General features: G+C 38.6%; 1 protein-coding gene across 4 annotated transcripts in view; it reads left to right on the top strand.

The window, feature by feature from the left end:
• The window catches only part of AKAP6 (A-kinase anchoring protein 6), a 462110-nt gene that overhangs the window by 177291 nt on the left and 269441 nt on the right, over positions 1–15378 (top strand). For all 4 annotated transcript variants that reach the window (XR_014148538.1, XM_081830653.1, XM_081830651.1 and 1 more), the window contains one exon: positions 7739–7990. Coding sequence is in view for 3 of the 4 variants with exons in the window: in XM_081830653.1 (XP_081686779.1) it covers positions 7739–7990 (252 nt within the window). In the remaining variant the exon portion in view is untranslated. The remainder of the gene's footprint in view (positions 1–7738; positions 7991–15378) is intronic.

Genomic DNA, 15378 nt, shown 5'->3' with positions numbered 1-15378 from the left:
TGGGCGGGGGGAATTGGAGGGAGAGATGAACCATGAGAGACTATGGACCTGAGAAACAAACAGGGTTTTAGAGGGGAGGGGGGAGGGGGGATTGGTTAGCCCGGTGATGGGTATTAAGGAGGGCACGTACTGCATGGAGCACTGGGTGTTTTACGAAAACAATGGATCGTGGATCACTACATCAAAAACTAATGATGTATGGTGACTAACATAATATAATAAAATTAAAAACTACAAAAAAAAAAGACTTCAAGGCAAAAAAAAAAATGGCTCACTTGTGAGGTTTTTTAACCAAGTAACTGTGGTGTTCCCTTGATCTGTATTTTAAAATATAAAGTCCATGTATTAGGTAAGAATTTCTTCTCAACTTTTTCTAGTGAACACACACACATATGGTGAGCATATGGGTAAAAGATACTTTAATAATTTATTTCTACAATTCCTAGTAAACAAAATGAACAGTCATGATGATATGGCATTTTCCATTAAGACTTTAAATATGTACAGAAAATTTAGTTCTCTTCTTACCGACTTTAGATCATGAAAACTTTTTGTAAATGTAATTTATATTTTTCTAAATGTAATGGTATGCACTGGTTAAGCTAAGGGTTTGAGATTTTTGAAACTGTGATAGGGAAACAATGGAAGTAAAGGAGGCCTGACTGTCCTTTAAAAAGCAGGCTTTAATTCATAGTTTCTTAGAAAAACCATTTGAATGTGTCCTGTAGTTACACAAATATAAGTCAAGAATGTTTTGAGAGAAACATTAAAATTATTTTTAGGAGAAGAAAAAGAGAAACATTATTTGGGGTTTTAGATGAATGGAGAAATGCCTGCCAATTACTGGTTTTTTGTTTTTTTCCAATGGAGAAGCAGCTTGTAGGTATCGGGGGGATTTTCTGTGTTTTCTCATTTGGGGATTGCATATGGGGAAGCAAGAAGCAGAGAGAAGGGGAAGGACTGTATTTATGGGACTTCATGAAACTGAGGTGCCAAGTATTGCTTTAGTACCCAGGCGAGGAAGTTGCAGGAAGGGTGGGTTTCCCTCCAAATATACACAGTCTGGAGATTGGCAGTTTAGGCCACTTTGGAAGAATGTTGATCCATGGATATTTGTCATTTCACAAGAAAACCTTCCAGATGTTTCGAGAATGGTTGAGAATGGGCATGGGCATGGTGGCCTTATGATGAGACAGCGAACAGATCCTCTCCCAGGGACAAGTTGCAGGAGCTGAAGCATTAGAGCTCACAGGAAGGGTGCCCTCATCCCTATCACATGCTGGTGAGAACTGAACATACTGGTTAAATACATAAAAGCACTGTATCTGTCAAGAAAAAAACAAGTTACAACTGGAAATATACAACAATCCTACAAAAAAAAAGAAAAAAGAAAAGAAAAGTCACCTCTCTCACATAAACACAACTAAATTAAAAGAAAAATGACCAACCAGCTAGAGTTTATTTGTAAACAGTCTCAGGTCAGTGTTTGTATGAGCGGCCTCAGTAACCATAGAAGATTCCTGTTTCAAAGATAGGCAGCAGCAGCTGCAGTTTTGAGGCCACAGTGTGTCAGAAAGGTTGAGCGAAGTGGCCAGTTGGCAACATAATGTATTCGGTGCATTTTATGCTGTGAGTGATTGTGAACGCCACAGAGGCTACTGTGCTGGATGTTACATGTATCAGTAGATTTTCCCCCCATTTGTTGTATGTTATGTAGATGTACTATAGTCTGTTTATCCATTTACTCAATGAAGGGCATTTAGGTTTTGGTGAGTATGAGTAGCTTCTTTTCATTTGTGAATGTGCCTAAGCTTTTCTTTCTCTAAGGTAAACACTCAGGAGTGGGATTGCTGGGTCCTATGGTAGTGTATCTCTAACTTCGTAAGAAACTGCTAAACTGTTTTCCAGAGTGACTACGGCATTTTGCATTCCACTAGCAGGGTAGGAGAGTTCCAGTTGTTCTGGAACTTCTCAGCACTTGGTATTATTGCAAATTTTTTATTCTAGCCATTTTAATAGGTATACAGAGGTATCTCATTGTGGTTGTAATTTGCATTTCTCTAGTGGCTAATGAGGCTGAAAGTTTTTTCATGTGCTTTTTAACCATCATTATACCCACTTAGGTAAAGTGTGTAAGTGTTTTGCCCAGTATATAATTAGATTAGTTGTTTTCTTACTGTTGAGTTTTGAAAATTCTTTATATACAGTAGTTCCTCCTTATCTGTGATCAATTGCAGTCTGGAAGCAGATGATCCTCCTTCTGATGTATTGTCAAGAGGTCAGTAGTAGCCTGACACTACATCACACTGCTTATGTCATTCACCTCACTTCTTCTCATCACATGGGTGTCTTATCACCTCACATCATAGGAGGAAGAAGGGTGAGAGCTATACAGTAAGATATTTTGAGAAAGAGAGAGACCATATTCATATAACTTTTATTACAGCATGTTGTTAAAATTGTTCTGTTTTATTATTGTTGTTAATTTCTTACTGTGCCTAATTTATAAATTAAACTCTATCAAAGGAGTGTATGTACAGGAAAAAGCATAGTATATATAGAGTTTGGTACTATCTGTTGTTTCAAGCATCCACTGGGGTTCTTGGAACGTATCTCCCATAGATCAGAGGGAGCTATGATATTCTGGATATAAATCCTTTATTGGATAGGTGATTTGCAAATATTTTCCTGGTAACTTATCTTTTCCCTAAAAATATCTTTAATTTTAGTTAAATTTTGATGAAATCAATTTTTTTTTCTTTTATGGGTTGTGTATAATATGGTATGACTAAGGAAAATCAGTGCCAAACCCCAAGTCCATATTTAGGGAGACCACATTGACACCTGCTACTCCCTGGAATGCTCTTCTCTGCCTCATCCTCCTGGTTGTCTCCTTCAAGACCCAAACTTTACTTCCTTAGGAAAGCTTTCTTGCTCCTTTCCTGTTTGCCTCCATGGGCACAGTCATTTCCTCCTCATTTGTGTACTCTCACTGAACACTTACCTTCCCAATTATGATTTCTGGTTACATGCCCCTTCCTACCTGGCAGGGGCTCCACAATGGCGGGGTCAAGCACTGGCATTATTCAACTTTGTATCCCCAGTGCATGGATTAGTACATAGTGGGTGCTCCACATATTCACTGAAAAAACAGAAGTGACTAATTTCTAAAGACATTATCCTTCTATCCTTAATAATTATGGGTTACACCAGGGACAATTTGAGGATCTGTAAAAAATGTTATTGCTTGGGGCGCCTGGGTGGATCAGTTGGTTAAGCGACTGCCTTCGGCCCAGGTCATGATCCTGGAGTCCCGGGATCGAGTCCCGCATCGGGCTCCCTGCTCGGCGGGGAGTCTGCTTCTCCCTCTGACCCTCCCCCCCCTCATGTGCTCTCTCTCTCTCCCTCTCAAATAAATAAATAAAAAATCTTTAAAAAAAATGTTATTGCTTGAAGAACATTTAAAAACTATCCTCAACTTAAAAGTTTATTATTCTTTGAGAAGTCTGTTGATTTAGTCATCTAAATGGGCTTGCTGGAGAACATCTTTTCTCAGAGGAAAAGACATAAGGGAATGAATGAAATTCATATAGAATTATGGGAGATTTTAAGTAGCTAAAGTAATTGATACCAACTGATGATATTGAAAAGTAAAACTACATAAGTCTATCTGCAAAAGTTATGTTTTTGTTCATTGTTAGTATGTTAAAGTAAGATCCATATCAGAATTCTTGAGTGCCCAACTTATTGATAGCCACTAACTATATGAAGAGGCGCTGAGGAACCAACCCTCTAGTTGGGAGAACATTCATATACCAAAATATAAACTCTGGGAATGAAGCTATGTTCTGACGATGATGATGAAATCTTTATAATTATAGGAAACAGCATTTTGTTGCCATATTTATAGGAAGTTAGATGTATTTGCTTTCATGTATTCATAACAGAATAGGACAACAGGGCCAACTCCAGGCACACTTCTGAAGGACAACAGTTTGTCTTGGTATCCGTGGTTGCCCCTCTCTGGATCTGCCTTCCCCAACCTCCACACAGTCCCAGAGTCCTCTAGCTCTCTGTTTGTGGACATGGCATACAAGAGATGAGAGCTGCCTTTAAGAGCAATAGACTGAATTTGGGGTTTTAAGAACGAGAGAAGTCTCGACTGGTGGATCTGTCCATCATGACCTTGTCCCAGTTAAGGCATACTTGGGAGTCAGGAGAGGAATCTGAAGGTCAGAGAAGAAAGGTCTGGTAGAGATAACAATGGGGAGAAGGGCTGAAATTGATAGGAATACTGACCAGAATTAGGTGTGAACAGGAGAAATGGGATAATTTCAGGCTAATATTATGAAAGATGAATTTCCAGGAATAACTTGCTTTATAGAAGATATACTGGTGGACTAAGCCATCTCTCCCCTTGATGCTGGAAAGGGTTCCATGCTGTCACTCATACAATCTTCAACATCCTCATCCCTTTCTTGATCTTATCTCCTTTATAGACACTCAGGTTTCTGCAGTTCTTGTTCTAAGAACTAAGATAATGGTCTTCTCGGTATGGAGAGGAAAACTGAGCCACTGCAGTCTTCAGTGTGGAGGAGTGAAAGAGAAGACTAGTAATGAAGAAGGAAGTTGGGAAGGCTTAGCAGACAGCAGGCACCTAGTGAAAACAAAGGGTGTTAGTATGAGGGCAAAAGAAAAATGATCAGGGTGCCTGGGTGGCTCAGTTGGTTAAGCAACTGCCTTCGGCTCAGGTCATGATCCCAGGGTCCTGGGATCGAGTCCCACATCGGGCTCCCTCCTCGGGGGGAAGCCTGCTTCTCCCTCTCCCACTCCCCTTGCTTGTGTTCCTGCTCTTGCTGTCTCTGTCTCTGTCAAATAAATAAATAAAATCTTTAAAAAAAAAAAAAAAAAAGAAAAATGATCAGAAAGTGGTAAAGAAGCAGTGAGGCTTGCCCTTCCCTTATCAGCCTTCTGCTTCCCATCTCTCAGGTGAGGGCTAGGAGACTGAACAGCCTTCACTGGAAGGGTGGTGGGGGAAGCAGGAACCTTGGACAGAGTCAGCTTTGGGTAAGAGCAGGAGATAGATGTACTCTTCCATGAAAAAGTTAAGTAGCGTGTTTGTTTGTTTGTTTTACAATGGAGTCAAAATATTAGCCAGGAAAGTACAGAGAATTTGGAAGAGATCAGCAGTGAGAGAAAGAGAGTTTCCCAAGGTAACACAGTACTACATAGAAATGAGCATCCTAAAAGGGCAAAGGATACAGGACATTTGCTTTGGGATGGTGGTTGAGTTATCAGGAATAAGAGGTGTAGGGGACAAATAGAGTAGATGCTCCAAGCAGGCATCCGTTGAGACTCAGGCAATATGGAATATTTGATGATAGCAGTGGACACCCGCTGTCATGTGCCGAAGGGCAGCGGAGACTGGCTAATCTAGCTGTGAGTGGTTCCCGTGTACTGGTTAATAAGGTAATGTGATTTTTGCCCCACTTCTCTTTTGGACTGCATGTGCTCATGGGCCACATTTGTAAGAACTTTACCTAATTAGGACTCCAACATCCCTTTTTACTTTTAATCTGTATCAGATTATTACCACCAATTTATGTAACTATCACCAATTAGTTCTTGAATTTTAAGAAATAATATTGGAACATTTATTGGAATTATACATTATTACTAAAAATTCAGCACAACTTTCCATCATCCTTCAATAGATTTTTTTTTAGCCTACTATTACACAGTAAATACAGATTCCATTTTAGTTTTTCTTTAGAAATAAATAATTGAATTATATAAAATTGAAAGGTTATGTTTCCAGCACAGAATGACTGGATGCTCATGATAGGACTCAGACCTCAAATGTTATCCTAAAATTTTAGCCTTAACAAAAATCATAAATAAAAGCCCCATTTAAAAAAAAATCACCGATGCATAACTAAAAATGAATCACTGAGTACTTTTAGCTGACATGTACATCCTTTTGATGCTTAATGGACTCAAATTGCTCAAGTAAATATTACCACTGATGCTACCCATTTCATGCTGGGGCCTCTGACAGCACAATGAAAGTTTGGGAAATTATAAGGACAAGTGATATATCAAACACCAAGTCTGCCTACCTAATAGTATGTGTGGAAAAGATTGAAACTTTGATTTAATAATGTTTTTGTTTAAAATGTCCAGGTCTTAAAAACTAAACTGTATTTTTATCTTTCTTTGTCCTTGGGTTTTTTCTGGCTTTCTTTCTTTCTTTTTAAATTTATTTTATTTTTTTTATTATTATGTTATGTTAATCCCCATACATTACATCATTAGTTTTTGATGTAGTGTTCCATGATTCATTGTTTGCGTATAACACCCAGTGCTCCATGCAGAACGTGCCCTCTTTAATACCCATCACCAGGCTAACCCATCCTCCCACCCTTCCCCCTCTAGAACCCTCAGTTTGTTTTTCAGAGTCCATCATCTCTCATGGTTCGTCTCCCCCTCCGATTTCCCCCCATTCATTCTTCCCCTCCTGCTAACTTCTTCTTCTTCTTTTTTTTTTTTTTAACATATAATGTATTATTTGTTTCAGAGGTACAGATCTGTGATTCAACAGTCTTGCTCAATTCACAGCACTCACCATAGCACATATCCTCCTCAGTGTCTATCACCCAGCCACCCCATCCCTCCTACCCACCACTCCAGCAACCCTCAGTTTGTTTCCTGAGATTAAGAATTCCTCATATCAGTGAGGTCATATGATACATGTCTTTCTCTGATTGACTTATTTTGCTCTGGCTTTCTTTCTTAAGAGTAATTCTGTCAGACCTATAAATATAGAGAACAAATTGATGGTTTCTGGAGGGAAGGGGGGAGGGAGGATGTGTAAAATGGGGGATGGGGAGTGGGAAATACAGACTTCCAGTTATGCAATGAATAAGTATCACAGGGATAAAAGGCACAGCATAGGGAACATAGTCAATGATATTGTAATAGTGCTGTATGGTGACCGATCATACCTACGCTGGTGGTGAGCATAGCATAACATTTAGAGAAGTTGAATTGCTATGTCATGCGCCTGAAACTTATGTAACATTGTGTGTCGACTATACTCAAATAGAAAGGTTTAAGAAAAGAGTGATTCTGATTACAAAGTGTGGGTTGAAACTTAGATATTCCTTATGAATTTAAATATTAAAATCTGTTATTGTGAAAATGTGACAATTGTCTCTTACACCAAAGGCGACCCCATGGCTCATTGAGAATGGTTGGGAGGTCCCATGAAGGACACATTCTAGCCCATCTTTCTTCCTGCTCAGTATCTGGATGATGCATCTATCCTGAGATATTGTGCGCTCAGAGGGACTCACCACTAGCCCAGAAAACAGCTGTTGGCTCCCTTGCCAGGATCCCAAACAAACAGTAAATAAAGAGAATAGAGTGGATTTGTGAGGTGACCTCTCACCTTGGCTAAACTTTCAAAGTGAAATAATTAAATCGGAAAGAATAGTAGCACCTTTCTGTTTTACAAAAAGATCAACTTAGCTGTGTGCACTGAAGGGCCAGTGCCCAGGAATACGGCCTGCCACTAGGTATCTGATCTAAAACAAAGGCAGGTCATCTGACATGTGGTTTACCTGACCTGGGGGCCCTGACAACTGGTGTCAAGTGAAGGAGTGACTCACCCCCCCCCACCCCCGTCCCTAGAATAAGGCTAAATAGTCTTCATGTATTTTGCTTTTCTTTACTGCAGGACATTTGTGAAGATATTTCGGATCATGTGGAGCAAATCCATGCGCTTCTCGAAACGGAGTTCTCCCTGAAGCTGCTGTCCTACTCCGTCAATGTGATTGTGGACATCCATGCTGTACAGCTCCTCTGGCACCAGCTCCGAGTCTCTGTGCTGGTTCTGCGGGAGCGGATTCTGCAGGGTCTGCAGGATGCCAATGGCAACTACACCAGGCAGACGGACATTCTGCAAGCTTTCTCTGAAGAGACAAAGGAGGTGGGTATTTGAAGCCAAGTAACGTGCTATTAAGTGTGACCATTGGAGAATGTTTTCAGTTCAGAGATGTGGGATAGGAATTCTTTGTAGGTAAATAATCAGGTCCTGAGCTGGGCTTTGAATCTAGGTATAGTGACTGGAGGCTAGGGCCCTTCTAATGTGAATAAAACTTTAGACCAGAGTTAATTCACACCTGATAGTTTGCACAGATACCACCCATCGTGGTTGGTGCTAACCTGGCTTCTTGTTCCCCATTCAGTTATTCGATAAATATTTATTGAGCACTTACTATGGCTAGGCACTAGGTGCTAAGAATGTAATAGTGATCAAAATGTGGTCTTTGCCTTCAAGGAGTCTAGTACCCAATAAAGACAAAAGGACAGACATTAAGGGCAGATTGTGATAAGTCCACATGATGCCACCGGAGGACAGAGAAGGGGCACCTAACTCAGACAGGAAAGCTTTTCTAGAAGAAGTGAGTCCAATCTGGGACCTGAAGGAGAAGCAGGATTAGACTGAGTAATAGAGGTTCTAGACAGAAGGAATGGCTTCATCAAAGATCCAGAAGTAAGAGAATAAGAAGCTCAGAGAGCTATAGACAACACTGGAGCAAAAAGTTCAAGGCACCAGGGTTTGAACTAATAAGGAAGGAGAGGTCAGATTATGAAGATGAAAAGTCATATTAGAAGATTTGGACTTTATTTTAGGGACAACAGGAGAGTTTGTTAGGGGAATTGACATGATTAAATTCATGCTTTGAAAAAACTATTCTGGATGCAATGAGTCAAATGAGCTTTAGGATTTTACACAACCAATGTATTTGGATTTTTTGTACTCATATTAAGAGTAGTTTAAAGAGTTTGTTGTTGTCACTTTTGATGCATGGCTTAAGAATGAACACTGTGGGGTGCCTGGGTGGCTCAGTTGGTTAAGTGACTGCCTTCGGCTCAGGTCATGATCCTGGAGTCCCGGGATCGAGTCCCACATCAGGCTCCCTGCTCAGCGGGGGGTCTGCTTCTCCCTCTGACCCTCCCCCCTCTCATGCTCTCTGTCTCTCATTCTCTCTCTCAAATAAATAAATAAAATCTTTAAAAAAAAAAAAAGAATGAACACTGTGGGGGCACCTGGGTGTCTCAGTCGATTAAGCATCAGACTCTTGATTTCAGCTCAGGTCATGATCTTGGGGTCATGAGATTGAGCCTCGTGTCGGGCTCCACACTCAGCATGGGGTCTGCTTGTCCCTCTTCCTCTCACTCTGCACCTCCCTCCCACTCCTGCTTACACTTTCTCTCTCAAATAAATAAATAAAATCTTAGAAAAGAATGAACACAGTGAATTTGAATCCAAATGAACTCTCCTAATCCCACATAAAATTGACATATATAGGAGCAAAGCATTGTGCTAACTAAGCAAGTGTGTGTGTGTGTGTATGTGTGTAGATAGCTAGATAGATATGGCATATAGAATCAGAGAATGTGTGTGTGTATATATAGTCCCTTGGCTCTTGACTTCCACATTCATGTCCTACCCTTGGTTTTGTGGAAAATATATACTGTAGAAGTTTATAAAATATATATTGTAGAAGTTTATAATATATTTTGGAAGTTTATTTATATAAATAAATAAGATTAAAAGGCCTTATAATGAGTGTTGCATAATTCAGTATTAATTAATGTTTCAGTGGCTCCAACATTTTTAACAGCACAAAACAAATCTGTGCCTATTCTCATAAATGATTTATACTTGTTAATTATTGTTTTCATAATAATGATGCTCTTGCTTTAGCAAATTCCCCACAGGCCCTGGAAGTTTATGAGAATCAAAAGCTACTGGGCTCACTTCTAGCTTTATGTTCTTTGTTTTCATTTGGCTTTTCCTGTTACTGTGGCAGTGAGGGAGGTGATACAGACTTTGGTAGAGTCCTTTTTTTAATCACAGAATGAATACGTGGGTGTGTGTGTGTTAGTGCCCAGATGCCATTCCTCCCAGATGGGATCCTTAGAGGGGCCCTGACTGGGACTCTTGTGGTCCTGGGAGACTACAAAGAATCCCAAACTGTCCAACTCTGCCCTAAATGTGGTATTCATGAGGTGTACACCGATGAGGTAGAGATGAGAACTGGGAAAGATAGATCTAAATTCTGAAGAGCTCCTTCTTTAGATATCTACCTGCCATCCCCAATCTATATATATTTTTGTTGTTGTTAGTGTTCCTCCTTATGTGTCCTGCTGGCTCTGTCCAATGTCCAGTATTGATCAGTCATCAGATCTGCCCACTTTCTACTCCTAGAAGGGGGCATAAGAAATCACTGGATAAAACCAGTTCATTTTACATATTTATTCATTAAATAACCATATACTGATCACCAACTCTTTGTTGTAGAGCAGGAGATATAGCAGTATGCTAGGGTTTATTGTTATCATCGTTGTTGTTTTGTGGAATATGTTCATCATGCACTGATTTGACCTTGGGTCATTCAAGAGATGGTTAGCCCAGGTAACGATGAAAAGCCATTGAGGCTAACTAATTGTCACTGGCCAGTGCTCTATGTTTTGAGTTTATATTAAGTAGTGTCCATGATGGTTCTCACAATGTGAGCTCAACAGTTATTTACAGATTGGATTGGAAACAATTTTGTGCATTTTCATATTTGAAATTCTTTAGTTCTGTCATAAATATGCAAGAATATGTTGTATGAAGGGTAAAAGAACAGTGGATTCTTAGCCATCTGCTTTGTGGATATTTTTCTATGAATTAAAGCACTGTTTCCATTACCATCCTTCCTAAAGATATGGAAACCTGGTCCTGTTTGTGCCTCTAGTGTGACTCCATGAGAACATTTCAAAGACTGCTTGGTTGTATTTGTTTCTGCCAGTAAGCACACTGGGACTGTGGAAAACAGGAAAGGAATTAGGATAAAATTCTAAGCTTTATAGAATACATTAAGCTATTAAAGATTTATAGAATGAAGAGGGAAATGGCATAAAACAGGCTGATAAACTGAAATCGTAGATGTCCTTCCAGTGAAGGTGAATTCATTTTCTCTTTGTGTAAGTTAGTTGAGTTTCTGAGCCACATTAAAGAATAAGTTGGAAAGTTGAAAAAGTGGCAAGTTTTCTCTCTGTCTTTGCAAAAACAAAATGCATAAGTTTAGTTCTTTTATTTAAACATGATGCAGGCCATATTTTGTAAGCAAATTAGCAAATGTTTTGCCAAAGCAAAACCAACCAACTAAACAAATAAAAAAATAGGGCAAAGCTCAACATTGTGTAAAAAATGTGTTGTACTGAAATTTTTCATATTTCAGATACTTTGATAAATACTTTATTGTTTCATTTAGTAAGGAGTGTAAGAGATATTAAAAATAGTTCCATTTTATAGATGGAAAAACTGAATCTGAGAGAGGTTAAGTGACTACCTAAGGACATAAATCTAGGAATAATTAAATAGAACAAAAAAACCAGCTCTTAATCGAGCTCTTTTGTAATAATAGTAATTCTTTCCTCCTTTCCTCCGCCCCTCCCTTCCTTCCTGCTTTCCTTTCTATCTCCCCGAAATATTTACTGATTTCCTACTATATATATGACACTAGGCATTCAAAGATGAGTAATAATACATCTTAGGAATCATCTTAATATTTTTGTTAGATCCTCAAAACAGTTCTGGGAGGTAGGCAGGGAAGGTGCTGGTATTCTTATTTCACAGATGATATTGTATCCCTCTATCAGGTAATAGGACTGAGGTTGAGAGAGGTAAAATCACACTTTCACAGATGATATTGTATCCATCTATCAGGTAATAGGACTGAGGTTGAGAGAGGTAAAATCACACAGGTAGTAACTGTTAATAGTATGAACACAATAGCAAACAGTGATTAAAAACTTACCATATGCCAGATGGTGTGGTAAGTAAGCACTTTGCCCACATGATACTTACCCTCTCTGTGGGAATGCATTTGTCTTTCTAGAGCATGTACCCGAAGCACTTTGTGTGTTCTTCTACTAGACCTTGTCATAGGTCCATTTATATCATGACAGAGTACATGCTGGATTCGAACTGCATGAGTGTTGGTACTAGATTAGAATCATCTCTATCTCCCATAGCGCCTTATTTGTATCATTGTAAATAAAAGTCTCATGAGTTGAATTCAATTAAATAATGCAGATAATCACTACTTTAGGGATAGAAGAGGGAGATAACAATTTCAGGTTGATGGACTAGGATTTATCTTGGAAATTATTCATTTGACTTATAATTTTAGCCTGTAGAAAATGGAGATTCTTAAAAATAATGACTATAGTATAAATAAAACATACTAAAATATTTTTGTGTCTTTTCCCCTTGCCTATCAGAAAGTAAACTTTGCTTTGCTTTCCATTTTCCTATCATTACTTGCTCTTCTCGGTCTACTGCTGCTCTCCAGAACATATTCAGAACCATAGAATCCCAACATGGTAGGCCTAAAAGGAATCTGATCAAGAATCTAGTTCATGTGGTCTAAAGACTCGGGGGGTGTGTGGCATTCTGGTAAGAGGTCTGTGAATGTATATGTTAGTAGTTGAAGTGTAACAAACACCATGTAGTGAGATTAGGGGAGGAAGGGGAGGGGGGGCATACAACATTTTTTACTGTACCCATGATTAAAACAGTAAAATTCTATTTCCAACTCTCTTCTCAGTAAGAACACTAAGTCAGTGTACAAAACTGACCTTGACGTAACAGTGGACACCGATAGAACTTTGGGGGCATTTTAATAGGGAGATCTTCAAGTCTCTAAATTATGAATATTATCTCATATTCGTTGGTAGCAAAATGTAATGTTAAAAGAAGAAAGATCTAAGAAGACATTTGGAACTAGAGCTTCAGTTAACTTAATTATGGGTGAGGAACAAAGCAAAAATTTTGTTTCAAATTGGGGAAGTGGGGGAAGAGTTTTCTTGATGTCTCAGAGAAGATTGAAGCCAGCAATAAAGTGAATAAATTACCATCTCCATAAAACATAAGCTTCATCTGAGAAACTGCTTCATAGCATATTAAATCGAGGTACATTTGAGTTGACACAGTGCTAGGCAGCCATGACACAGCTAATGGCCCTTCACAATTAAATGTGATATTTCTGAAGTAAAAAAGGACTGTAAAAACAATGTGCACTCTTCCTCACCCCTCTACCCACCTGAGACTATTACTTACGTGCATTAGAAAACTGTCTGGGACAGTGGTCCAGAACAAAGCCACGGGGCTAAAAATATTAGTATTACCAAGCAGTATTTTAAGAAATGAAACTTATTATTCATCTCCTCTGAGATACTTCAGAGAACTTTCTTTTTTATTTTATTTTATTTTTTTTAAGATTTTATTTATTTATTTGACAGAGAGAGACACAGCGAGAGAGGGAACACGAGCAGGGGGAGTGGGAGAGGGAGAAGCAGGCTTCCCGCCAAGCAGGGAGCCCGATGTGGGGCTCGATCCCAGGACCCCGGGATCATGACCTAAGCTGAAGGCAGACGCTTAACGACTGAGCCACCCAGGCGCCCAGAACTTTCTTTTTTTTAAATTGCATGGTGAAATCTAGAAAAAGTACTTTTGAAGAATGTTCTTAATAACGAACTGTGTTAAAAACAATGCATGGGTAGATGCTTATCATTTGGTCTTTAGGATATGAAATGATACGCTGTGTGCTGTTCCTTGTTTTGTTTTTCAGGGAGGGATTTTTTCCACATTAAAAATGCAGTCTTATTAAAAATAGTTACCTCTAAGTGACAGTCAGCCATGTACAGAAATAGTTGGCCTGGTTGGGAACAGGATGGGAGAGGGTTCCCTTTGGGGCACCAAGTGTTTTTGAGTATGGTATTTTCTTTCCCAAACAAAAGACTGGCTAGGGAAAGGATCTTCAGGGGAAGACTTAGGAAAATGTAGCCATACCCTATTATCTGAAATGTAGTCTCACACCATGTATTCATCTAATATCTTTTATTGAGTACCAGTTATTTTCAAGCATAACAGTATCCCTGATCTTAGGAGTCTGTGACCATCACGGTGGACACCAAATACTTTTCCCAGGGCTAGAGAAACAGGTGACTGACACTTGTAGGGGTCTAATTTTTACCTGAACTCTCAAATTTCTTTTTCTCTACCCATCATAGAAACACTTTTACTTAAAACCTCTTTCACCTTTCTTAAGTAGCTGCAGTGCTGTACTTTTATGATAAAAATGATAGAACATAATACAAATTTCAACTAGCTAGTAATTTATTTATTTATTGTTTTGTTTTGTTTTTCTTTTCTTTTTTTATTATTATGTTCAGTTAGCCAACATATAGTACATCATTAGTTTTTGATGTAGTGTTCAATGATTCATTCTTTGCGTAAAACACCCAGTGCTCATCACAACATGTGCCCTCCTTAATGCTGTAGTTAGTAATTTAAATACCAACTTATGGGATAGCTTGGGAACTTAACCATCATTTATAATACTGATTGTGTGAAGGAATAGGTTCTGAGTACTGAACAACCAAATTTAAAAATTTAAATAAATACAAGCTGCTTTTAAATAAGAGGTTCCATATTACTCTCTTAAAAATTGCATAAAGTGTGACTTTTGTTTGGCTGGCTCATTCCTTGGTGGTTTTGGCTTCTGACTTTGTTATTTAAAGAGTTTGGTCCAGGTATGAAGCATAAAAGCCACACAATTCCATCTAGATAATTTTTATTGAGATTGGCAGTTAATACTAGTTTCCCATTTTTGTGAAGTGTAATTTAGCATAGGGATACCTCTCATTTTGATGAAACTTGCCCCCTCAATATACTTGATTAGTAAAAGTAATAATATAATAAGTGATAAGAGTGAACATTTATTGAGCACCTATTCATGTTATTAACTCCTTTAAGACTCACAACAACCCTTGACATGGCTTGTCATTTGCTTTTTACAAATGAAGGAAATGAGGTTTAGTGACATCAGGCTACTGGCTCATGGTCACATTTGACTCTGAAACTTGGGCTTTTAATCACTAGAGTCAACTAAAACTACATAATCAGAGGAAGAAATTACACGAAGTCATAGAGTTACATTCCAAAACGTCCTCGTTCATGCATTCATTCTTTTATTCAACGGATACATCTGTGATTGCTTACTCTATGCATACCACCATGCTAAGTGTTGCAAGTGTTCTGTTAAGTCAACCATTTTCTATGTGATTCATACTCCTGTGGTGCTTAAAACCAATGGGAGAAACAAATATCAAATAATCACAATAGTATTTACTTACAGATTGAGGTAAATGCTTAAAGTTAAAACAACATAGTTTTATTTTTTTATTATGTTATGTTAGTCACCATTCATTACATCATTAGTTTTTGATGTAGTGTTCCATGATTCATTGTTTGTG

Source organism: Leptonychotes weddellii, chromosome 9 (assembly GCF_054177405.1).
Source record: "Leptonychotes weddellii isolate Sample4059 chromosome 9, ASM5417740v2, whole genome shotgun sequence".
Classification (NCBI taxonomy): Eukaryota; Metazoa; Chordata; class Mammalia; order Carnivora; family Phocidae; genus Leptonychotes; species Leptonychotes weddellii.
The sequence above is the reverse complement of the archived record's forward strand: the minus strand, read 5'-3'. Positions and strand labels throughout refer to the sequence as shown.